General features: G+C 37.8%; 1 protein-coding gene and 1 pseudogene across 4 annotated transcripts in view; one reads left to right on the forward strand and one right to left on the reverse strand.

Moving 5' to 3' along the window:
- Positions 1–26,236, reverse strand: part of Robo1 (roundabout guidance receptor 1) — a 367,669-nt gene extending 341,433 nt beyond the window's left edge. For all 4 annotated transcript variants that reach the window (XM_048346427.1, XM_048346425.1, XM_048346426.1 and 1 more), the window contains exon 1: positions 25,139–26,236. In XM_048346427.1, coding sequence (XP_048202384.1) covers positions 25,139–25,193 — 55 coding nt within the window. In that variant the 5' untranslated portion in view covers positions 25,194–26,236. The remainder of the gene's footprint in view (positions 1–25,138) is intronic.
- Positions 26,115–27,236, forward strand: part of LOC125351039 — a 70,099-nt pseudogene continuing 68,977 nt past the window's right edge.

Raw genomic sequence — 27,236 nt, forward strand, 5'->3', positions numbered from 1 at the left:
GAAATCAGTCAAGATGGAAACATAATAATGTGTCCCAAGTACTAATAAGTGTTAGATTACATAGTAATTTGATCTAGCAAATGTTTGTATTCCTCTCTAATGGCTCTAATGCCATCCAAGTTTCCTAACATTTCTGTACTGAAGGTATTCCCAATCCTACATCCAAAGTTGGCTATGCCAACCTCTGCTTGCATGTCATTGTCCTGGTTTATTTATGGGTCCCAAGGTGGTATTTATCTGAATACAACCACAGCAAACTGGTGAAAAGAAATGTTACATTATGGGAGGGAGACATTTTGATAGTTACCATTAACAGGTAGATTGCTTAAAAATGTGAAGCAACATTGAATTGAGGCAGTCCTAGCAATAGCAGAGAGGCAAGCAAAAATAGTGGTGATCTTGCTAATCAGTTTTTTTCATATGGTGTCTACATAACGCATATATGATACATTGGATTACTGTTCTGAGTAATAAAAATCAAAGTTTGCTAGCAAAGGCTACCTGCACAAACTCCTTAGCAACATACAATACATAGATACAATACAATACACATACCACATAATAAATACAAGTATGCTTGGAATTATGACTTCTGATATCTCCACCTCCAGCTTTAAAGTCAAGACGAGGGCAGGTACAAGAAATTCTTAGAAATCCTTATATCCTCAATCAGGGTCCAAAGATATAATATCATCATAAAACAATCTCAAATTAGAAGATAACTATTTCAACTATCTCTGTGTACTCAGTGTTTTCCAGAGTGACAAAATGTCTTGCAAGGCAATCACTGAAGTGTATCTGAGTCTTCTATTTTACCAGAAACTGAAGCAGCAGTAAGGAAGAAAGCACTTGCCAAGGTTTGTTTGGAAGACGAGAGTGAATTTATTGATCTAGCTTACCACTGAGTAGCAGAAAAGCTAGGCATATTTCACCCAGGTATTTCACAATAACAGATAGAATGTTCCGTTTCAATCTGATAATTGCTGCCATTATAGAGCCCCCTCGCCTGCAATAATCAAAAGAAATATATCCTGAACATGAAGACTGAATTCGCATTTTATAAGGCAACACTATATTCCTGAATGAAAAAATTTCCATAATAGCCCGGTTGGGGTTGTTTTTCAGTGTTACACAAGATTCATATTTAAAAGGAAGGTGCTCATATGCATATGTACGCACGCACACACACACACACACACACACACACACGTTCAAATTGTTTCTGAGAACTACACATTTAATGAGCATATTTAACTCCTAACTGAACTTCATGCTCATTTTTTCTTTCCTATGTTCAAGTTTCTTGAATTTGAGTGAATTTCAAACACCAACACAATAGTCTAAAAGTCTGCATATGCTCATCCTAGTATTTAAGTTGAGCGAGAAATGCAATATACTTATGTAAGTAGAACTGAGTCAAATCAGCTCTTATGGATGTATTGGGGCATGACAATGTTGACACAAGGCTAAGTGCACAGCCTTGACCTATGCATTTCCACCATGACCTCTGGGACTGGACTTGCTCATCTCACTCCAACAGTTACTACCTGAATGAACTCAGATCAGATTGCTGTGGTTTTTTTTAAGGATCAGTCAGCCCAAAAGAAAGTTATTTACTCTGCCCATCATTGTTATTGCCTCTGAGTTGTTTTCTTTCTCTTCTTTTCTAGAGTTCCCAAACAACCAAACCCATAGGACTTTTGTGAAAAGAAACTGTCCCCTAAAATCTTTCAACATTTCCATCATAATCTGTTAAGTTGTTCTCTCCCCACCAAAGCTAGTTGTATTTGGACTGCAATGACAACTAAAGCAAAGCTGTATGTGGAAAGGATGTTAAACATTTAAGAAGGAAAAAAGAAAAGTTCAATTTGTTAGATTGATAATAGGAATCCTTTTAAAAATTGAATGTAGAATTTTGGTTTCCAGCATTAAACTTGAGTTCTCCACTAATAAATCTAGTCATTTTTAAATAAATAAATTAAGTGTAAATAGACCTAAGACAATTTCTCACATGTCTTCTCAGTGCTTAAGGTATTAAACACAGCTTTAAGAGGAAGTTCTACACCCATTGCTTCAAACTTCATTCCTTTACTACAATCCAGTTGCCAAGATTTGAATCCAACCAATGAAAAGAAAAGGGCCATATTAAATTACTCACAGTACTTAGAAGTTGAGAGGATGGAAAGCATTTGGAGGAAGCTGGATCTATTGGAAACAGTCAGCAGAGAGCAAAAGGCAATTTACCCCTCTAAGAGTGTGTGAATTTATTTTATTGAGGTAGATTGCCTTTTTTATGCAAAAGATAGCAAATCTGTTGATGCCATTTGGTAGGCCAGTCTTATCTCAACAAAGAACATCTCATTCAGGCTCTGAAGTTTCTAAATTTCAATGATACTAAGCAGAGTTTTGAAAAAAGAACTTTAAATTTGAAATCCTGACCAAATGGGTTCACACAGCCTGGATTTTATTGTAGACTCACCTAATTTTCACATTTTCCTCTCTTTAACAAGCAAGTCATTTGTTCTCTGTGCTTATAATGGAAAGCAAACAAGAGTTTCTTTGTTTGTGTACATTAACTTGATGCTGTAAAAGTCATTCAGCCAACCTTCACTATATGCTCACCTTTAAACCTTTACCCTGACTTGTAACAATATTTGTAGCCTCTAAAATTACATTGGTTGAACCCAGACGGAATTAATCACCCTTCACTGTCTCACTGAAAAGTATAATGACCTAGCATTTAATGTGAAGCTATTAAAATGCTAGAAGGGGCAAGAATTCACATGGTGTGTTTATAAATACCACACAGACATGAATCCATACATTCAACCTCACAGGACACTTTTCATATGGCACTTGTTTAGAGAACACAGATGGAAAATAATGACTGCTGTACACTCAAAGCCAGAAGTATCGACTCTGCTATCTGATGCTGTGCACCTTCTACTTTTAGTACTGACATAAATTCATCCTAAACAATTCCATTTGTAACTGAACAAAGAAAGAAAAACCAAATCAAACTTGGATAATTAACGATATGTTTTTCTTTTTCCACCATAACTTTCCACACAAGGCAAATTCATCAGCTCTTTGATTTCTACCTGCAATGTATCACCAAAAGCCTACCATCAACAGGCTACATTGTACAAATGCAAACAGTACAGCTTTGATCACTTCGCTCCAGAAGGCAGTCCATCTTGCTGGCATGCAAGATGATCATGAAACACTGAATCATAAAGAAGCAGAGATCATTTCTTACAACATCTCTGGTACCAAAGGAGACTGGGCCACCATCCATGAAGGGGTCTGTAGGAGCATGTTTTTCAAAAAAAAAATGTAACTCCTCTATTTCACATTATTGAAGTCCTTATTAGTTTTTTTTTAAATAGTCCCATTCATTTAAGTAAGGGATCAATCTTCACTAAGAGTTAGAGCAAGGGAATACATGGTATTAATAGATTACCATCAAACCAAAGTACTTAGTGTATGGGGCTTAGTATATTGAGGGGACTTCCTGGAGGGGAATTTCTGATTCATTTCCAGGTGAGAACTTACATATACTGAGAAGAATCCAAAAAAAAAAAAAAAAGATTGTCTCATGAAACCTATTATATATAGGTTACCTCTCAAAATTAAAGCAATGTAAAATAATTCGAATACTTCTGCTAATCAGCCTCAGAAGAAGCAACCATTCCTGTTTTATCTCAGTTCTTGGAATGGATCTCTTATTTATCTAATGAATTAAGCATTTCCTACCTCAAAAGCTTTGTGCTTCCTTCCCTCAAGTTAAACTATATTAATTTCTATTCCATAAATTTCAGCTCAAAGCTCTCTATTTGAGAATCTTTTTCCTGATTATTCTATCTAAAATTGGCTCCTTCCCCCAAGGTCTTACTTATCACCTTATTTCCTATTTGATGTCTCTTATAGAGTATCATCCTCACAAAACAGGGTTTGCTTAATTCACACTTATAAATTTGGTCTCTAAGAAGTGACCTCACTGACATATCAATTAAGCACTTCAATAATTTCAATGCAGCATATGTTGAACTTAGGTAGTATTCACAGTTCTAAATTTTAAGCTTCTTTACTTAACAAAAATATGGCAGACTGGTACCTGCCAGAAGCTAAAGGTAAGTTTACAAGCTTTTATTCAAAAGAGAAAATACACATTTGTGTATACAATACAGACATACACATATATGCATATATGTGTTTATATGCATGATTTTTATATTAGGAGATATTCATGTATCTCAATGTAGTCCTGCCAAACTGAGTCTTTGATGGGTAACTTTTAGAGGTATAAGAAAATATTGCTGAATTTTTACCCTGTAGGAGGTTCAGCAATATTTTTCCCTATTACAACTGGAGGGACACTATTGTCATCTACTGATGTAGGTCAAGGAAGTTGCTAAACATTCTCTACCCATTGGAGAGCATCCAAAACAAAGAATTCCATGATCCAGAAGTGCCCTAAGTGTCCAAGTGGACAAAGCTTAATAAGGTTTTTCTCTTTCCTTTATTCCAACTTTCATAAAAGAGAGAGAGAAAGAGAGAAAGAGAGAGAGAGAGAGAGAAAGAGAGTACCAGTAACTTCACCAACATCTGTTTTGTGGATGGTAAGGATTAATTTTAAATTAGTTTCTTAACATCATTCTGAGATAAATCTTATTGTATTGATTGCTTCTCAAACCACTAGCATGTAAGTTCCATAAGACACTAGGAAAGGAAAGAAAAAAAAAGATCCCTTTTGTTGTTCGAGTTTGCTTTGGCCTAGTACTATGGTGGTCCATTCTGAAACTTTAGTAAGTGAATAAATGAATCTACTAGCAATGATTTGCTTTTATGCATCACACTGGCTTTGATGTTGAATATTGGCTCAGAAATTGAAGCTCTCAGACTGAAATATGAGTCATTGATGGGTTCTAGACACATCTCTTCACCTTCAAATTATTCAAATCAGGCAAAAGAATCAAATAACCATAAAAAGTAATACAGTATAACTGACATAGTATTTTAGTAAAGTCATGAAGAGAACACTGTGTTAGCATACAAAGATTTCAATCTCGTGGACTTGAGGAATGGGAAGCTGAAGTAGAAGAAATGTGTCAAATAATTTCCTATACATGTACCTTGTATGTGCTGAGTTATACTTAAGCAGGGGAAGAAAAGGGAGGATGGGGGAAACAGAATTGCAAAAAAGGGACTTGAGAGTTTCCACAGTGCAAGTGTCTAGTATTATTGAGGTAAGAGGGTGGTTTCTCACTGGAAACGAATGGTAACACATTATAGCCCAGTACATGACCATAATGAATATGTGTTGGACCAGATTTCTTTGTTTTCGTTCCATTCAGATCTCACGAACCTCTAATTTTATTCCAGGTACTGTTACATAGTAATTACTCAGTAATTATATTTGTAGAAATATATTGTAACTGGAAACTACTCTAAACTTCATGTTTTATTTTGAATCAAAAGAGCACTATTGAAATGGCAATATACTTTTCAAAGAGTAAACTTGTTCACAACTGAAGTCTAAAACTGACTAAAAAACAGCCAGGTCCTTTAATTTTCTACTCTTTAATAATATAGACCACTAATCTTATGTACAGACTAACATTACCGAACTCTAAACATAAGTAATAATAACAACCACAAAAGCAAGCACACAGGAAGAAAGAACTGGTTTAATTGATGTCTTGTTCTCTTTTTGTCACCCTCTCATTAAATAAACTTTTCCTTACTACTTACACTTAGGTTACCAGAGAAGTCTTCTCTAGATTATTCTCTTAAAATTTAGATGCATTTTTTTAAGAAATTCAGACATTGCATTTCAAGTGATGAATGCTCAGGAAGATAATCTACTGCTATCACCATTACAGGTGTCATATAGATCTCATTCTGACTTAGTGAAGTTTTTGTGAGTTACCTAAAATCCCTTCCTGAAACATATATTCTATCAATGTATTCATTGTATCAACCCTCAAATCTCTCCTTCCTTTCTGCATCACTTATATTGATCTTGCCCTTGTCACCACTTTCTTTTTTATTTTACTACTAATAAAATAGAATAAATAGTAAACTAATTATTTTTCTTAAATATTATTTTAACCTATATTCCATGCTACTAGGTGAGCTCTTTTTACTCCACTCAAGTAAACAGTCTCTTCCCTTCCTAAAAGCATTTAGTGGTTTTCCTTTTCCACATAGTAAAATTCAATCTGTTTAACTTGGTGTTAAGAAATAATAATAAAAATTTCACATACTGACCACAATTTTGGTCAAGCACCTGATTTTTTAGTACAATCATCCTTCAGTGTCACCAGGACTTTACCCCCAGGAGAACTAAGTCCATACATGTTCTAGTTTTCTAGAAAAGAAATAGTATAATGTTTGTACACAGCATACTCAGATCCTCTCATATTTTAAATAACTCCAAGGTTATTTAGGCCATTAAAGACAGTGAAATAATTGTTCTACTGTATTGCTTAGGAAAGACAAGAAAATAAATCTGCCTATGATAGTATATTCCTTGATGTCATTTGATGGGAATAATTTTATCTCAAGAAAAGAAAAATCTCAATTTTAGGTGGTTTTTCCAAATATTTCAGTCTGTGGTTGCTTGAATCTGTCAATAAGAATTTTTCAGATTCAGGGAATAGGTTCTGATCTCCCTAGTATCATGATTTATTTACTCTCTGGCTTAATAGATAATATCTTATGGAAAAACAGGAAAAATGACATTTTTCAGTAGTTTGTCTATCTATCCTCTCTCTCTCTCTGTGTCTCTCCCTGTCTCTCGCTCTCCCCTCTCCCCACTACCCCTTCACTCAGCTCATTCTCCTCTCTCCCCTCCCCCCCTTGCTCTCTCTCCTCTCTCACCAGTACAGAACTTTGAGCTTGCTATGCTCCTCCACTAGCATGTGAGCTATTTCTCCAGACCTGTTTTCACTGGATAATTGGACATGGAGTCTCACAGAGAGATCTGCACATTTACTTTAAATCTTGATCATCTAGATCCCAGCTTCCTGAGTACTTAGAATTACATATATGAACCACCCATGCCCAGATTTTGTGCATGCATGTGCACTGTATTCTAATTATTTATAACGTTCTCAACTAACAAACATTGTGAATGTTGCATGAAATTATCATAACTAAATTTGAGCCAATGTTATCAGTGCCTAGTGTAGTAAAAAGTTTTAGAATGAAAAATACGCTAAGAGTTCATACACGCCACAGGGCGCCAGTAACTTATGCTTGTAATAGGAGCTACTCAGGAAGTTGAGATATGAGGATCATGGTTCAAAGCCAACCTGGGCAGGAAATTCCATGAGACTCTTGTCTCCAATTAACCACTAAAAAACCAGAAGTGGCAATGTGACTCAAGTGGTAGAGCACTAGCCTGGAGCTGGAGAGCTCAGGAAAAAATGCCTAGGTGCATAGTTCAAGCCCCACAACTGACCACCCCCCCCCAAAAAAAAAAGAATTCATATACACAGTATATTTTATACCCACCTACTTATTAGTGACTTTCATTAAGATATTAAGTAATTTTTAATTTTAAAAGTTAGCCAGGCACTTGTGGCTAATAACTTTAATTCTAGCTACTCAGGAGGGTAAGATTTAAGGCTTAACACTAGCCTGGACAGAGAAGTCTGTGAGACTCTATCTCCAATAAACTGCTCAGCAATAACCATATGTGGGGTTGTGACTCAAGTGGTAGAGTGCTAACACTTGACCAAAGAAGCTCAGAGACAGTGCCCAGTCCATGAGTTCAAACACCAGGATGGGTACAAAAAGCAAGCAACAAAAGAAGAAAACAAAACAAAAGAAATGAACAACAACAAAAGAAAAACCTGAAAGCTCTTCTATAATTTCAAATATTAAGGTTATTAATGTGGATTTTTTAAAGAAAGAAACACTAAGTCATTTACGTATGTCTTCTTGGTAATGTTCAAGGAAAACTCATACTGTGAATCTTTTCCTAACAAGGTTATGGGAAAAGTAGAATAAAAATATGGAGGGTAGTTAAAATATCAGTTAGGTGTGCTCTTTGACATGTAAAGGGAGAATTATTGATTTAGGATATACACTGTTATTTTAGACTGTTAAAAGGATCATATTATATTTTGTCCACTCAAGAAGCATTTAGTGGACATTCAGTATAAGGTACCCGGTTAGCTATGGAGTGCTGAGTCTTCCCTCACAGAGATGGGAGATTATTGGCACTGGTATCAGTAAGAGGGTCTGTGAATAAGGGAGACAGAAATAACATTTGAGACAAGAATGCTGAGAACCCTGGGCTAGGATGAAATACAGACTTTGTTATGTACAGGTGGATGCGTCTCACTCGAGCAATAATATCACAAAGTGCCCTTTGCCATAACAGCAAAGTCTACAACTCTCCTTACTCTCTTCAGATTCCTTCTAGTATTTGTATTACCAGTTAGTATGTAGTGAGCATGATGGATCACTCCATTATTCCATTGCTTTCCTGGAAAAAAATATTCACATGAACAGATCAAATGAAATAATGCATCTATAAGAAATGTGGGCTAGTGTTTAAAGGTAAAAGTTCTACATATTGTAAACTGAAAATACCTCAGTGGTACAGTGCTAACTAAGCATTTATGAAGTCCTAGGTTGGATCCTCAACAACACAAACACAGAGAGATGCATATATAGAAAGGAAATCTTCATTGAATTATGTGAGAAATAGCTTAATATTTGTTTTTTTTCCTTTTGAGTAATCACAAAATTTTATCACATCTTTTTAAAACATAAACTATCCCATGTAGTTCTCAATAACTTAATATTGGTTTGAACTCCAAAGATTTGTGTATCTTCTTTCAATTTAAATCTGATGTCATTTATTGAACTTTTTTTAAATAAAGTCATTTGTATGCCTTTTCTATTTCATCTACTCTCAGTTTACAGATGAGAAAAACTTTGTTTAGAAAAGTTTAGAAATATAATCAAGTTCACACAGTTTGTTAATGATAGTGCCAAGAGTAGAACACAGAGCCAAACCTCAAAGGCAATAATTATTTATTAAATAGATGACTCACTCTATACTTAATCAGCCTATCATTCTATAAACAATGTGCAATTTCCCAAGCTATGCCAATGGTTCCTTTAAACATATTCATAGACCATGGTGAACAAACTGCTTGTAGTTTGATCCTTGAATTGTTGAAAGAAGTATGGTAGTAATGAAAAGAGTAGCTGGGTAGAGTGGTCTCGGATTCAGAGAGCATTTTAAAATGCAGTCTACAACTACTATTTCTATACTTACTCTTGGCCCTCTCTTACTACAGGATCCGAAATGCCATTTTGTCCTAAGTTCCTCTCCTTGTGCTACACCCCAAAGCAAAAACTCCATTCAGACTGGGGTCTGAAAGATTTGGGTCCAACTTAAAGGGGACCTATAATCTGATTAAAATAATTCACAGTAAATTGCAAATCTTTTAATCCTCTTAGAGGCATTAACTTTTTTTTTAAATAAGGGGGTGTGGTTGGGAAGCAACTTGATATAACCTTTAATTGTTTGGCATTTTTGTATTGCATAAACAATATTATATTATCCTTTATTCACACAGAAATGACTATCACATTGGCCTGGCAGTCTGCCCAGAAATCTGTCTCTGACCTGTCAAATTAACCCTAAATTTTCTCTTAAAGATGCTCATACATCTGCTTTGTTTTTCAATCTCGGCTAGGACGTCTAAAGGTGTGCATTCCGTGCAGATGTCATTTTTTAAGGCTGAAGTTGGTAATTTAGGTTCACATCCAGCTACTATCATAAAATAGTTTCTTTCAAAGGAACTCTGGCAACGGCTGTCAATCAGAAAAGTAATAATAAAAATAATGCAACAGTTCCCACTTAAATAGAAGTTTACACATGTAAAATGACACTTGAGGTACCTCACACATGATAATTTATTTTTTGCATAACGTAACATGCTCAAGTGACAGAGTGAGCCCAGATTTGAGCACTAAAGGATTCCTTTTTACTCATTATTCTGTAACTAAAACCACACTAAGAATAAACATACTGACCAAAAAAATCAGTTTACCATGTTGTCTTTAGGTTAAATTCTGGATGAGATGTAAGTATAAACTAGTTGAATTCCTGTTGTTTACAGATGAAGAAACTAAATTGCCCATAGTATGGTAAAAAGTGGCATATGGTAGAGAACAAACAAGTCTTGTTTTTTGCTCACTCCACAACTATTATTCCACAAGGTAGGGAACATAGAAAATTAGCACACTCCAAACAAAAGTACACATATAAAATTCTATTTGATTCCTTCCAGTGACCCAAAATATAACAAAGTACCCTCTTTTACACTATGACTTGCACCTGACATGATTCAATAGCTCTACCACAAGTTGTTCTAAAAGTTTTGGGGGTTTGTTGTCTCTGTTCTCTCTCTCTCTCTCTCTCTCTCTCTCTCTCTCTCTCTCTCTCTCTCTCTCTCTCTCTCTCTCTCTCTCCCTCCTCCCATCTCTCTCTCCTCCCATCTCTCTCTCCCCATCTCTCTCTTTTTCTTCCTCTCTCTCTCTCTCTCTTTCTCTGCATGTATATGGGAATAAATTTTCCTGATATTTGGGAATTCTAATATTTCTCTCCAACTGTTCACTTTTCAATTTCTGAAAAAAAGTAAAAATAAATTGCTTCAAGTAAGGAGAATGAATCCCTTGTATAATTTTGTCAAAGAAAAGAAATCCATGACTCAATTTTATTCACGATATCCATTTTTTTTTCTCACTTGAATGGACTATATGCTGGTTATAATGAATTAATCTGACATAGGCGCTCAGAGGTTGAAAGGAGATATAGATAAGTAGTTCATGCAAAATGACCTAATGGTAGACAATATGATTTGGTATAGGATGCAGATGATCTATGAGAACATCAAATCTGTAATGAGTTAGTCAATAGGGCAGCTTAGGCTTTCCAAAGGAGACACTTGCAATATATTCCTTAGGTGAAATATGGGTTGAGATGGAAAACAGGGGCAGAAAAAAATCAGAAAGAAAGGGGTCTTAGCAGGCACTCCTAGGTAAAGGGAGCAACCATTAGAAAAACCAGTTTGTTGAGAGGGTATGCACATAGCCTAAGTTGTGTCCTAAATGAGGCAGGTGTGCAATATAAGACAATCAAAAGTATCAGTGCTACCAAACACAAGGCACTCTCTCATAAGAAAATAAATCATATGTAACATTTCCTTCACAAAGAAGGAAGGCCCTTTAGAAAAAAACTGAGAATAAAGGGACAATTTCTGTGGTATAGGGAATGGTAATGATCACCAAGACGTAGGTGACTCAACTACAGAAATAATCCATTGAAATGTAGGCATCACTGCCACCCTTTCAAGTAATGAAGAACTGGTTATTATTGGCAAGCTATTTTGTCAAAATATCAGCTAATGCTCATCTTTAATCATGCCTCCTGTGGACAATGAAATGCTGAAGACTGTTTCCAGCTTCAAATGAATCAGCTCTCCTTGCTTAGGGCACATTACTGCTTCTGACCTCTTCTCTGCCCCTTCCTTGACCTCCTCCCACTCAAATGTTATTCCCTGCCTCATGGCTGTGAGCATCTCATATTATTTGAGCTGCAGCTCTAGAATTTAACATGAGGAAGGCTGCCCCAATAGATGCCTTAGTGAGTAATGCTAATGATCCCCAATGGGACCCTGCCATATTATTCCAACAGGATGAGTTGTTCAGACACAAGAAAATTTTGTGCACTGCAGTAAAACATAATGAATAAAATTTTCTACTTGTACAACTATTTCACTAGCAAGAAATGACCAAAGCTTTGGGAGATAAGAAGATGTCTAACAAAAGTTTCTTCCTATGTTGAGTTTTATGATAAACGGTGGCCTTCAAAGTAAATTATACTATTCCTACATTGCCTGAAGATATCCCCCAAATGTTACATTAGAAACACTTATGAATTATGCACCAGGTTTCTTACAGAAATCCTAGATAGGCTCTTAAAAACTGGGCATAGATCAATACTTTCCAAATTAATTTTTTTCACTGACAAATTATCTCAGAGATGCATTCATTTCTGAGTAATATCCAATTGGAACCGATTACTGTCTTTTAAATTACGCTTCTTTCCTGATTGCATTTCTTTCAAATAGACAACAATGCATTGAGAAGTATTTTAAAAAATAAGAGTCTGTATTTTGGAAAGGATACTACAGTAATTTTCGAACTCCAAGCTTCTTTATAATTCTGTCACAGCCTTAATTTCCTTGATTTGTTTCAATTATATTTTTTTCAGATTTCTTTGAGGTATTTTCTTTGTGTACTTCATATGCAACACAGTGGTAGCTCAGTAAATATTTAGAGTGTTGATCACCACCATTATTACTCAAGACTATTTACTTACTTCATCAGGGGCTCTTAGTTCATCAAAGATTTTATGGTTTGATTTAGTTTGATTGTTTGTTTTAGGACAAAAAAGTAAACAAAAACAGTCAAACTGACCACTTTGCCTAGCTCAACAAACACAATTTTGTAAAATGTAAAAGGTTCTCAATAGAGGTAGAAGCTTTAGGTTAAGTAAACAACCATTGTGTGACTGTTTAAAAAGTAACACTATAGTGAGGAAAGTCAAACACCAGAAAAGTAGAATCTCCTAAAATACTGAAATGACACAAACAAGCAAAAAAAAAAAACCAAACAAACAACAACAAAAAAACAAAACCACACACTAAAATAGAATAGGAATAAGCTGTAAAGGATGGGTCAGTCTTCCACACTAGATGGTATCACTCAGTAGTCACAAAATGGATATGACCCTAAGGCCATATTTGTTTTTTGGTTTTTTTGGTGTTTTGTGGTTTTTTTTTAATGTTTTTTGTTTGTTTTTTTTGCCAGTACTGGGGCTTGGATTCAGAGCCTGAGCACTGTCCCTCGCTCAAGGCTAGCACTCTGACACTTGAGCCACTGTGCCGCTTCTGGCCTTTTGTACATATATGGTCCTGAGGAATCGAACCCAGGGCTTCATTTATAGGGAACAAGCACTCTTGCCACTAGGCCATATTCCCAGCCCCTTAAGCCATATTTGTTATGAGGACATATTACTAGTGCTATTATTGTTCATTTAGACCCACCTTCCCCCATTTATAACTTAAAAAGTTATAGTTAGAAAATAGGGATTGATGATTTCTCTTGGAAACACTGAACGGCATCTGAAAATTGATCTAAACTGGCAGCCTATTTCACGTGGTACAACCCAGCCACCATATCTAGTACCACATACAAACCCTTCCTTCTCCAGACACTAAATAGGCATTTCAGTTTCTACCACTTACAAGGTTTATCAGATGGAAAGCAGAATCTCACAGCTTCAATGTTGTTTATCTTATCCTCCAAGGATTGTAACTTTAGACCAATGGTTCAGTAGGAAGCTTAGGTGAGAAGACACATATCTAGCTTTTTAATCCATTTTATATCTCTGGATCCAGAATCTAATTACCACCCAGACATTAGAAGAATTTTCAGATAAAACAATAGATTTACTACAGAAGCACCAAAAGATGTATAATGTAAAAAAAAATCCTTACATCAGAGTTTCAAATTATGTTTAAGCTTAATAAGAAGACTAAAGATTGAAAATGGGATTGCCTGTGCTAGAAGGCTAGAATGCTGACACAGATAATACTAAGGGATGCATAGAGACATCATATGAGGGCACTGACATGGGTACACAAAGAGGAAAGGTACACAAAGAGGAAAAGCTGGTGTCCTAAGCAGTGTCCAAATGATATTCTAATAGGGTAAGAACAAAATACATCCAATAGTAGGTTTTTAATCCATTTACCTCTAATTGCTATTCATACCTTCAGAGATGATTCCCCACAACAAATGTTTCCATTTCTAAGAATTAGGCCATCAAATTTATTTCATTTTTATTTATATTTTATGAAAGCTTTTCTAAAATAAATCTTATTTTGACAGGCAAATAGTACATATGTACATATGTATACATATTGTATATATGTATGAATATCTGCTATGCAATTTGATGGTTTCAAGCTTGTATTTGCTATAAATTGCCTAAATTGAGACTATCCATATGGGAATTACTTTCATCATCTAAACATAGGCTTTCAGAGCAATTATGCATAACTCTATTAAATAACCTATTCAGCAATTAGTCATTTATTATAAGTTCCTTGAGAACAAGGAATTAGTACTTTTTTCTGTTTTGTTGCTTGATAAGTGGATGAAGAATGAACTTAATAATGTGCTCTAAAATATTACATAATATGTGAAATGCCTAATAGCAAATTTTGGTAAAGACTATCTATCACACTGACATTTCTGGTTATAATTCATAGATTCCTTTCTCTAACACAATCCTCAGCCCAATCCATCATTTATCTTCATTATTTCTCTTATCACTCTTTTGTAATTCACCAATTCCAGGTAAATTTCCCTGCCTCGGTAATTCTGCTTCACCTACCAGTCCCTCATATGTACGTCTTTCTTCTCTCAAAAAGTTCAAAATATCTCTCATCCCAATACTGCCCACGTGGGAGTATGCCTGTAGCTCATATGGTAGAGTGCTAGCCTTGAGATGAAGAACTGAGGACAACCCCCAGGCTCTGAGTTCAAGCCCATGACCAGCCCCCCCGCAAAAAAAAATTAGTAACATCATTCAATATATTTCTGTCTCTATATTCAACTGAGTCTTCTGTTAATACTTCCTATACATTTTCTAATGTGTGAAACATTCCTTGTTCTTTTTATTATTTTAAAATATCTCTACAAGGGTGAAACAATTTTCTAAGTATCTAACAGCAACTGAGGTTGACAACTGATTAATAATATTTTTATTATCATGATTTATAGTAAATGACCTACTGATTAATAAAATAACATTACTAAACTCCATTAATAAGGAACAAGTAGCATTTGCAAACTGCATAGCAATGAATGCATAAAGATTAATATATTGTGAGGTATATTTTAAGTCATTATATTAAAAAAAGAAAAAAAAAACCCTTAAAGATAAGGCCCCAAGTCTCATTATAGGAAGGATTCATCCATGATATTTGATTTACTGAGTGGTGTACAGTAAGAAACTTGGAGAAGATTCTATTTTTAAAGTTTGAGTCTAGTCACAATCTCTTGAAAATAGAGAAAGGAATATAAAAATATGACCCCTATCTACACAATTTGAAGTGATATTTGAAGACCACTGAGTTCATCTGTGAAATATATACCTAAGAAGTGATAAAACAGTCATAATCAGAACTATACAATTAAAAGAGTAAAAATAAATACATACAAATCCAAAAACAAAACCCTCTGAAAACCTTTTCTTGTACAGACTACACTACTGCATTAGATAGCTTTTAAAGACTCACTCAGGCTTTATTGGCAGAAATCCTGTTAATCGATGCTATGTGCTTGCTTCATTTCTATCAAATCTGTCATTGAAGAATGTACTTAAAAACAAGTAACATTCAGAATTCCTAACCCAGCTTCGGCTTAATAAAATTTTAGCACCAAATGCATCTTATCCCTAAAAGACAATCTATTTCCAAATGCAACACCAAATATTCAAAACCAAATCTTTCACAGACACTAGTAAGCCCACAGATGTCATTTTCAATGTAAAGAAAACTTGATTCACTTACACAATTTAGCTATCATACTACTATCATATTACAACTTGGCATCCCCTAGCTTAAGTTTATCGCACAAACTGAACAGCATTGAGTTTCACTAGACCATGTTCTGTTTATGCCTAAAGTCGGTATGTTTTATAGTGCTTAATATCAAGGTATTGTGTGTGTATTAATATGTGACAAACCAAAGCGGGGGAAAATCCTTGAATAAGGTACAACATAAAAATCTAAAACCTTAGCCAGGCACTGGTGCCTCACACTTATAATCCTAGCTACTCATGAGGCTGAAATCTGAAGATCACAGCTAAAAGCCAGCAGGAAAGTCCATTAGACTCATATCTCCAATTACCCAAAAAGGCAGAGGTGGCACTGTGGCTCAAGTGGTACAGTGATAGCCTTGAGCAAAGGAAGCTCAAGGGCAGTGCCCAGGGCCAGAGGTCAAGCCCTAAGACCAGAAAAAAAAAATTTGCACCATAAAATGAAGCAAAAATAGTGGCATACATACATAAACGTTGAAAAAATGACATCCTGTTCTGTTATTTATAAGTCCTACCATCTCATCTACATGCATTTTCCTGTAAGGAAGTAGTGGAGCATGTCTCAGTAACTGTGAAGATCAGATAGGCTTGTTTCCAATCTCTTCTCCAACTGACTGACAGATCATAATCGAGGAGCTTAACTTTTCGGAACCCCATTCCCTGTGTTGATAAACAGGGATAATAGCAACACATTCCTTTCTAACACGGTTGCTCCAAGTATTAACTAAGATAAGGCATGTTAGCACTTTGCCAGGCAGATAAGAGCACTCTACACATTTTATGCTTTATCAGTCCCACTATTATTATTGGACACATTATTGATTCTTAAGTCCTTCAGATTCATGGTATACAACCAAGTCCTTATTACATTGGTTCATCTTTAATTACTTTAAAAAAATCATCATGCTTTGGGAATAAGATAAGCAAGTAGGAGTTTACAGACCAAATACCACATTGCCTTTTCTTCTTCTCCTTTTTTTTTTCTACTATACTGAAGCTTAAGATAGCTTTATTCATTCTGAATTCACAAAGATGAATAGCAAAGAGCTCTTCCTTTTTTTTTTTTTGGCCAGTCCTGGGCCTTGGACTCAGGGCCTGAGCACTGTCCCTGGCTTCTTCCCGCTCAAGGCTAGCACTCTGCCACTTGAGCCACAGCACCGCTTCTGGCCGTTTTCTGTATATGTGGTGCTGGGGAATTGAACCTAGGGCCTCGTGTATCCGAGGCAGGCACTCTTGCCACTAGGCTATATCCCCAGCCCCAGCAAAGAGCTCTTCTGTAAATGCCCTAACCATCTGCAAAACTATCCAAATAAAGGCTTCTGCCTCTATCGTACTTTTCTTGGAGTTGTTTAGGTGTAGGCAATGCATTACCGAGTAAGTTGACTGACTTAAGAGAGTTGGAGTTCCAAATTTAATACCAGATTGCTAGGAAACTTGTGCTTCTCATCAGAGAGGAGGTTTGAAAACAGATGAGTTTTCTCTCCCACGGACGGTACAAGGCAGTTTACTTTACACAGACAACTTGCTAATTGAATGGTCTGAAGTCATGAAACCTACTTCCCAAACCAAGCAACAAAAGCAATGGAAAACTACCCAGAGGTGTGCAGTTAGCACATACAAATGGGCCTTAACTCATTGTGTTATATGAGCATCACCACTGCAGGGAAATTTTAGAGTGATAAAGACTGCCTTTTAAATCAAGCCTGGGTAAACAAAGCTGTCCTTAGATCTGTGGAAACTAAAAGCATGCATCAGTTTATTTTACAAGGAAGGAATTGCAGATAAATTATTCTTTGTTCAAATTAAATGCTCATCATTATTGATTAAAAGAATATGATGGGTTAATAGATTATTTAGTTTACACATGAAATTATGGCATTTAGCCTAGGTTATTAGCATGATATAGCCTGATTCACTCATTCTTTGGCTCCATTTTCTTTTTTTTACTGGAGACTCTAATGGCAGAACATAGAAAAAAATCACTTCCTAGAATGAAGCTTAAATCCAGCCTTTGTTTCCTCATTGCCTGAACTTAAGGAATACATGTAACAAACTGACTTATTTCCATAATGATTCATAAATTTATGGCCATATAGGATATGTTATCCAGAATCTCATAGTCATGTCAACTTTGTTTCTATACTCAGTGAGTTTTTTATTTAATTCAAGAGATGACATACTTCAGGTGATTTTTTTTTTGTAGTACTAAGTGGCTACAGTTGATGTATTGTTTGGTTGGTGAGACAGAGCCTTACTATGTTGCCCAGGATGGCCTGAAACTTGTTTGTATCAAGGTTGGCCCGGATAATGTCTCAGGTTCATAAATGGTGGGATTGCAGGCAAATGTGCCCATGTTTGGCTACATGCACTGATTTTATTATTCTTCAAATACCCCTTTTCCTCAAATAACAGTAGAATTTCTAGGAAGATGGTGATAGGAACTGGAGCTTAGTATTTATTCTAAACTTGGACCCTTGCAAAGCATTGTAGCGAACAATGTGAATTTAATGAGCCTTACATGGCTGACTATGAGAGAAATTGGCCCCAGTTCCCAGGTCTTGTACAGAAGGGTTGAACAAAGATATATATGAATGTGACTCTTTTGAAAATGCAATCAAGCATACTCTGGAAAAGTGTGCCCATGAGTTGCTATGACCAGATGTGCTTCTTAAAATATGTTGTCTAGTGAATGATGTTCCACTTTGCTGGAAGAACATTAGCTATGCAAAATACATTGCATTACTAGGAACCAAAGCTGATGTGTATGATACACATCAATCACTAAACACAGAAAGACTGCATTCTCACTTAACATAGCCACAGTGCCCTGTTGACATTTGCTGTATCCATTGATGGTGCTTTTAACACTTCATTCAAGTGTCAAACTAAGTGGCAGGCACCAAACCTATACAATATCTACTACCATCAGAGACTCACAATCACAAGATTTTATCTTCTATACACTGACCCTAGAAAATGAATTAAACAAAATAAATAACTGGGTATTGGAAGCTCATAGCAGTAATCCTACGTTACTCAGGAATCTGAGATCTGAGGATTAGGGTTTGAAACCAGTCCTGCCTGTAAAGTTCCAGGAGACAATTAACTACTAAAAAGCTGGAAGTGGGGCTGGCACTCAAAAAGCAGAGTACTAGCCTTGAACATAAAAACTAAGGGACAGTATGTAAGCCCAGAGTTCAAGCCCAGGTGACAAAATTGATAGACTGATAAATGATAGATAAAATAGATACATAGATAAATAGATAGATAATCTTTTCCAGCTCTAACCTATACATAGCTGGGAATGCTCAGAGATATTTCTCTCTATGAGTAAAGTCAGAAAGATGTATAGGCATGTGATTCAAAATATTGTTATGTGTGGAACAATACTTTTGTAAGATGTTTGGGAGCCAAGTAAAATCAAAGATGAGACGAGATTTGTAGCAGCCTGAGTTTAGGCTGAAAGGAAATGAAGCTTAGCTTTCACATGAGGGAAACAACTTAACATCTTCCATTGTTAGAGTCCTGGATGGGAAGAGAAAAAGAGGTGGGGGAGAGGGGAGGAAGAAAGAAGAAAAACAGAAAGAGAAACTGCAAGAGAGAAACAGAGATAAATTGAGAGTGAGAGAACTGAGAAAAAGAAAATGAGAGAGACAGAAGCAGAGAATCTGGGAGAGACTCAGATACAGAGAGAGGGTTATGTACATGCAGAAGTGGAGATCAAAGCTATCTTCCTTTTCATCAGCAAGATTGAAGAAAAGAGCTTTAAGTGGAGGCAGAAGAGGAAAAGGAAACCAAGTTAATCCACAATTGTAAAGATAGGAGGTGGTCTTTTGATCTCCACAGGATGGCAACTTTATTGGCTATGCATAAGCAGTTTCTAACAAGCTGATCAACCAGGTATTAATGCCCAACCCTTCCATGATCAGTAACCATGAAGTGAGTCATCTGTGAACTGCAATCAGGCAGAAGGCTCATCTACTGCTAAATGATCGCCAGCCCTTACCTAACCCAGAGGGTAAGAGCAACCACAGGGGACATGATTGTCTCTCCACAGGCTCTTCTCTGACAAGCACCAATTATTTGTCTTGAGACTCAGAGCAAATGCTTTCCTCAAGTGTGTATGAATGAGAATAGCCCTAATTTTCCAAAGCACAGCCTGGGATCTATATGCATCTCTACCTCCAGCGGGCAGTGTTATGACAGACACTCAGTCTCCTCTTTTCAGCATTTCAGAGAAGCAGACAGGATCAAAGTTGATTGTGAAATGGTTAGGTAGAAGGAACTGAATGTCTTGTCTGGCTATCTACAAGTTTAAAAGTCTTTTCTTTTTCTTTTTCTGTAATGACAGGAAAAATAATGACTTCCAAGTGCTCAATCTACAAGACTGTAGATTCTCCTATAGGAGTAGATTCTCCTTTAGGTAGATTCTCCCCGAGGAGTGTTAGAGCAACCTAGGTGATTCTTGACAATAATCCTAGCAACTAATGAGTCTGAGATCTAAAGATCAAGGTATAGGCCCATGTCAGTCCAATACCCAACCCAGGCAGCAAAGTCCATGAGATGCTTATCTTCAATTTACCAAAACTGCCAGAAGTAGAGATATGGATCAAGTGTCAGAGTGCTTGGTTTAACCAGAAAAGTTCGGAGGAAGGCCTGTGCTCAAGCTCCAGGACTGGTACAAATTGAGTGAAGAAATAAATAAAAAGGAAGTCATATCACATTGCTGATACCACGAGGCCATAGAGTTCTCACAAGTATTACATAAGATCATGGTGAACATTCAACCAGTGGTAATCGTAACTTCTTAGTAGTAGACTCAGTCATTGTGACATTTAATTTGCTCCAGAATTTGTATTTTATCTCATTTTAAACTGAAGCAGTGCTCAGTCTGAAAACTTGTTAAATGTCACTTAAAAACATTCTATCACTACCTAAAACATTTTTCACCTGTCTTTTTGTTTAATGAAATGCAGCATTTTTACTCCTTTGTGTAATTGTTACATATTGAGTACCATTGTTGGTATCAAATCAAAATTGCACATTCTTCATTGACTTCTCCCTGTAGATGGCCAGAGGTTATACTTTACATTAGCCTTCCACTGCTACATATTTTCCATTTACAGACAGACAGACAGACAGACAGGCATTGTGTATGTGTATGTGCATGTTACTTTTGTGGTGCCTGGGATCAAACCCAGGGCCCCTCTCAGGCTACACAAATAGCTCACTGAATAACCTCATCGGCCTTCCCACACTAAAACTAAGATAATTCTAGTTCTACATTTCTACTACACCCCATTTCTACTTTCTTTTTCCTTACTTTTTCTTGTTCCCAAATGTCTTTATTTTATAGCTTATTATGGGCCTAAGTTTTTCCTGAATAGCACCTTTGATTTCCTTCTATTTTCCCATTAAAAATGAAGCTTGCAGAGCATTTTGCATTTTTTTCTATTAAGAATTAAAAATTTAGGTGTTGTGATGTAGCTCAGAAGTAGACTGCTTCGCTAGGCAGACCCTGGGTTTGATTCCAGAACAACAAAAATAATTTAATATTTTTAAAGGAACAGAAACTAACATAAATTTTACCTTAGTGTTTTTATTGACAGGTAGAACTACTCAATTACTTAGGTTATTATTATAAGCTATTTTCCTTCCAATTTTATTTCTGTTGGTCATTTATTTTAAAATGATAGACACCAATACATATATAATCTAGTTAATGTAAAAGTTAACAAATAAATATTAGCATTGGTAGTTTGAAATGTAGCATTTTACAACATTTTAACTGACATAGGAATTTTTATTATGGTAGAAAAAAATTAATAAAAAATACTCAGGTAAACTTTGTTTTAAGAGCTGGCAACCAAAAATTACTGTTAAGAAAAAGGTCCCATTAAAAGGAAACGTTTCGTAAGATATAAAGTATATGTATTTGAAATCCAACAAGGTTAAAAAGAAACTAATCAGCACTTGGGACTTGTTGGAATGGCCCAAGAATTTTGCCAAAGAAAGTAGGGAGGGAAGGAAAGAAGGGAGGAAGGGAGGAAAGAAGGAAGGTGGAAGAGGCAGATAAGTAGCTGAAATAATGAAACTTATCAATAACCATCCTCCTCTTAACAGAGGTATGGAAGGTAATATTACCCTATATCCCTCCCCCCAAAGTAATTCAGCAATACAGCACATCCATTTTATTTGGAATTCAATTTCATGTAAGTTAGAACTGAAATTCACTTTTTCACTTGGTGGGTTTTAGCAAATGGGCGAGAGAAGAAACCCATAAAACAGGAGGCTTAGAAACAGTTCCTGGAGAATACAGAGTTGTTTGTTTGTCTGTTTTTTATTTTATTTTATTTTATTTTTTACATGGCTACCTTTTCTGGTCTGCACACCTAAACCTCACACAAAAATGTAGTTCTCCATTGAAATAAATGGAAGTATACAAACTTGATACTCTAGTGGCTGAGATCTGAGGGATCACAGTTCAAAGCCAGCCTCAGAAAAAAAAGTCCTTGAGATTCTTATCTTTACTTAATCAGTCAAAAAAAAAGAAGACCCAGAAATAAAGCTATGACTCACATGGTAGATTACTAGCTCTTGTGTCAGAAAAAAAGCTCGGAGACAGTGCCTAGACCTTGAGTTCAAGCCCCAGGAACAGAATTTCAAAAAATACTCACCTGACCTCCATATTTTAGCCTCACCAAAAAAGATACACATTATAGCACTAAATTTTAACAAAACAAATAAAGCTACACAAAGCAAATACTCTTAAACATACACTCAATGTTAAGTATGCTATCCATACACCAAAATGAAGTACAGAACCTGTTTGAAGAAAACTTACAGGACCTTGTCATAGTGGCAGCCAGTTTAAAAAAAAAAAAAGTAAAGAAAAAAATAAAAGAGCACTGACAACCAATAGATGCTTTTACAGGTTAAATCTTGTTGAAAGTACCTTACCCCCTCAATACACTTTGATTTATTTAAGCTCACCACATTTCCCTTAAATACACTCCATTAACAAGTGATAGGCTGTGATCTTAAGCTCCAGGCAAGACATGAAACACAATCTTTCAAGAACTTCATTCATTCCTTGACCAGGTGTCTCCAGCACACCCAAGTTACCCGTTATAACCCTTTTAGGTCTGTAAAGTTTTATTTAAATCAATAGTGTTGCTTTACAACAGCACCCTGTCATTTAATCACTCTAGCAGTCCAATAACTTCACTGGCCTCCCAAGTCCAGATTCACAGCATGAGTGAAAGTTATCAGAGCAATGGTTTTAAAAAGAATACTTCAAGTTAAATAGCAGAAAGCACTTCACAAAGAAACCGTTTCCCAAGACCCTGACAAAAAGTAGTTAAGCAAAGAAGTTCCACATTTCTTTAAAAAAAAAAAATCATTGACATATGTAGAAGTGAGATACAATAAAATAATGCACGGTATCAACTTATCTTTAACAGCCTAAATATTAACCCTCAAATATTAATCCCAAGTGTTAATCACTAAGTATCAATTACTAGTCAGTCCACTAAATATGCTAGAGTAACCAAAACACCTATACTTCTCCAAATGGAAACAGAACCTGCGGACTCGACCAGTTTTCAGTGATATCCTATTAGTGTGCCCCTATCTTTAATCTACAGCCATGATAAAATGTCCTAGAATATACAAACCCAGCTCAAACAGTGACTAATGACCATTAATCCCCCTATCTTCAGTAATCTTCCCTTCCAGTCATTTATCACAGTGACACTTCACTTTACACACGTGAATAAACTTTAACGGAGAAGGTGAATCAACAAAACTCTCAAAGGTATCTGAAACTATGGAGAGACAGAGCAAAGGGAGACAAATAGATCAAATCTTAATGTTTTTTGATTTGCACCCATAGCTAAGGGGTGGGTGTCTGTTCAACCAGATATGCAAACTCAGACAAAAAGAAAAGAAAAGCTGTTTTATGGAAAAGAGAAGCTGGGAATGGGAATTGGTGGCCCCAAAGAATGCTTACTGTTTTGAACCATCCACAGTGCTGTATATATAAGCTCCAAGAATGAAACACAGTTTCTGTCTTCTTCAAAGGAATAACAATTTAATGAATTTCTTATTGAGTTTACTTCAAATGTTCCTTGTAACTTTCCGCCAGGAACCACATCTCCTGGGTTTAAATTCTTTTAAGGGGCTTTATTTGCTGTCATTTAGCTGATGTGGGTTTTTCCTTTTTATTTCCTTCTCATATTCCATTAACTATTTGGCTTAAGTAAAAACAACAACAACAAAAATGGTCAAAGTAGAAAGGATCACCATAAACCACACAAAAAAGGTTCAAAGTAACCTTTAGAATGATTTCATAATTATGCAAATAGAGGGACTGTAACCTATAAGTCCATGACTGTGGAATTCTCTATGGTGAGGGGGGGGGGGGCGAGAAGAAGGAAGAAGAAAGAAGAAAGAAGGGAGAGAGAGAGAGAGGTCTTTATGGCCTGGAATAGGATCTGTGATTGAAACCAGAATCTACCAGAAGGACAGAAACAAAAGCTGAGTCCTGGCTCATCCACCTATAGTAAAAGTTCTGGAGTTCAAGAAAACTATTTCCAAGTGTGGACACAGTGCCAGTGTACACTCATATGCCAGAAGGTTCCCGTTGCAGCATCCTTCCAATACTTCCCATGGAGTCTCGATACTATTTAATTAATCTTAGAATTCTTAATTCAGCCTTCTGTTCTCCCTTGCCTCGGATGAGGGTTCCCAAGCAACTAATTCACTGTTCCCTTCCAGATACTTGCAAACGCCTGTTTTCTTTCTAAACCCAGTCAGTCAGTGGCTAGTTTATATCCTTCCATGAGGAGTTACTTCCTGAAGTTTCTTCAGAATAGGATTTAATTACAGACTTCAGTTACATAAAACAACTACTAATAACCCCTTGTGTTTGGAAGGGGAGGCAGTGAGTTGGGAGACCAGATTCTGGAATCCTGGGGAGTTTCTGGGTCGCAAATTCCCCACTCATCCCACCCCCCTGCACAGTTTTTCCCTACCCCAGCCCTGCTAGGGAGCAGCCCCTGGATAAAAGCGGTTTGGACTCACTCATCTTGGGGACCCAAAGCTCACCGCCAACCACTCCCTCTCCCTAGTCTGGGACTCAGACAAGCTTTTGCCCCAGAGTAAATTGGGCGTGCCCTGAACTTGGCAAAGGGCCGAGATCAGAGAAGAGGTTTGGGGAGGATTGGGGACGTTTTTTGGGAGATGAGAGAAGAGAGAAGACGAGCAATCCCAAAATACAAAGTAGAGGCCTTTTCTCCTAAAAGTTCAGCAAGGATGGAGCCCCTCAGGTGAAGGGAGAGACGGCCAAAACACAGGTCAGGGCTTGCCTGAAAAGTGGAAAGGGGGACCGGAGAGGAAAACCACGGGTGAAGAAAAGAAGATGTAAGTTACCTGAACAGAGGCATATTAATCCAAAGAGGTAAAAGTGAGCAGGCTCCGCGATCATTGTCCTCGGGTAGGTCCTGTGTACTGTCTCATGCCAAGGAGAAGCGAGTCGAAATGGGTCCCCAAATTTAGGAAGCCACACACCCTACACACAAAGGCTTAATATAAGCAACGTGGGTCAATCCGCCCGGAGTTTGCAGGGGCAATGACTTGCGGACCTCTCCGGAGAGGTGCTTGTCAATGTCTTGGAGCCCTTTTGCCAAGGAACAATTCCAGGGTTCAATCTCCTCCGGCCCCCAGGGTTTCCGAGGACGCTCAGCTACTTCCAAGGCGCATCCAAAGCGAACAACAAAGAGCCGAGGCAGAGGAGCAGGAGTGCGGCTTCCTGCCTCAAACCGTCTGCCCGAGCTTCCCCGCGTGCGCCCCCACGAAGTCTGCCCAGAACCCCACAGCGAGGGCCAGGCGGGGCGATGGCAAAGGTGGGGTGTGAAAAACGGATGAAGGAGGTCCGAAAAAGTGCTGCTCCGTCTTAGCGGCGAGTTTCGTCCACAGCAGGGGCCCCGTGCGCGCGCCGGGCCGGAGATGGAAGTCAAAAAGGTAGCCGGTCGGCGGGACCGGCGTGGGGCGACGGGGGTGCGCCCGGGTGACTCCGCGCACTGGAGGCGATCGAAGGGGCGGTGCGGCGTCGGAGGCTGCTTGGGCGGGTCCTTGAGCCCATCACTTGAGGGGGATGCCGAGGGCACTGGGGGGACAGTAACAGCCCCTCGGATTCACGCGCGCCTTCTAGGCACCTCCAGCCCAAGCGCAGCACCCAGCATTGCCCGCTCTGGTCCTTCTTTCTACTGGGGCGCGCGCTCAAGACACCCCTAAACCACCTCGGGAGCTAAAACTTCCTAAGGGTGGCAACTTCCACCCCTGGCTTCTGGCAGTTGCGCGAGAGAGGGTCCTGGTCCCCCCACGCCTCCGAAACCTACCCCCGCGGATGGAGAGGCGCGAGGAGGATGCTCACGGGTGGGAGCGAGCCGCCACCGCAGCCCAGCCGAGCTCCGCCCGGAGCAGCAGTGTCTGAAGTTTCAGCTCTCACGCCGCCTCCTCTCTGGCTCAATTGCTTGCGGGTTTCCCCCACCGTCCCCGAGGCTCTCAGTTTCCTCCCTCTCCCAGCTCGGCACAGGAACACTTAAAGGGGCCGCGCGATCCTCTCTGAGCCTGTGTTTAAGGTCTCCAGGTGTTGGTCTGGCAAGTTCTGCTAGTTTACATTTCCACCCACAAACCAGGGTGCCCAACTGCGCCCTCGGGTGAGGATCATACTGCTCAGGAGTGGAAAACGAAGCTAATGAGAACTTAATCTTGTTTCCCTTGCCACCCCTCTCTCCCCTGCACCTTTCTCCAAATGGAACCTCCCAGCCAAAGACTTCAAAAAATCCTCCTGGTCCAGCTTAACCTCTTCCTTACTGCCTCCAGGAATTTGGAAGAAAGTCCCAAATGGATCCACCTTCACCTTTATCCCCATTATCAAAAAAATTAAAAATAAAAATAAATTTAAAAAATAAAATAAAACTAGAAATAGAACAATGAGCCCATGGAGCCATAAGTACAGAGGTACTGAGATAATTATCTATACTGTAAATGACCACTTTTACACCATTTGTTTTCTTTTGTCGAAGTTGTTGAAGAAGGTGCAGTAGAAAGGCTATCCAATGAGCAGAGGACTTAGGGTTAGGCCTTAGGCTGGTTTCATTGTGCTTCAGCAAAAGTCTCCTCTTCAACTTCATGACTGAACACTAGGGAGATATGTATGAGAAATATCGGGGAAATACTTTATTAACCCAGTTTGATCTCATGAGGCCTTTCAAAAACAGTGAACATGGTAGTTCTACACAGCCCGCATTTTAAAGTCATTAGCCCAGTGACCCTGTGAATTCTGTTTACTCATCTGAGGATGGAGGAAGGGGGAAGAGGACTGGGGGTGGGGGTGCTTGAACTCAGGGCCCAGGTGCTGTCCCTGAGCTTCTGAGCTTTTGTGCTCAAGGCTAATTCTCTACCACTTTGAGCACCACGCACCACCTGCATTTGTGGGGTAGGTAATTAGAGATAAGAGGCTCAA

Source organism: Perognathus longimembris, chromosome 5, assembly GCF_023159225.1.
Source record: "Perognathus longimembris pacificus isolate PPM17 chromosome 5, ASM2315922v1, whole genome shotgun sequence".
Classification (NCBI taxonomy): domain Eukaryota; kingdom Metazoa; phylum Chordata; class Mammalia; order Rodentia; family Heteromyidae; genus Perognathus; species Perognathus longimembris.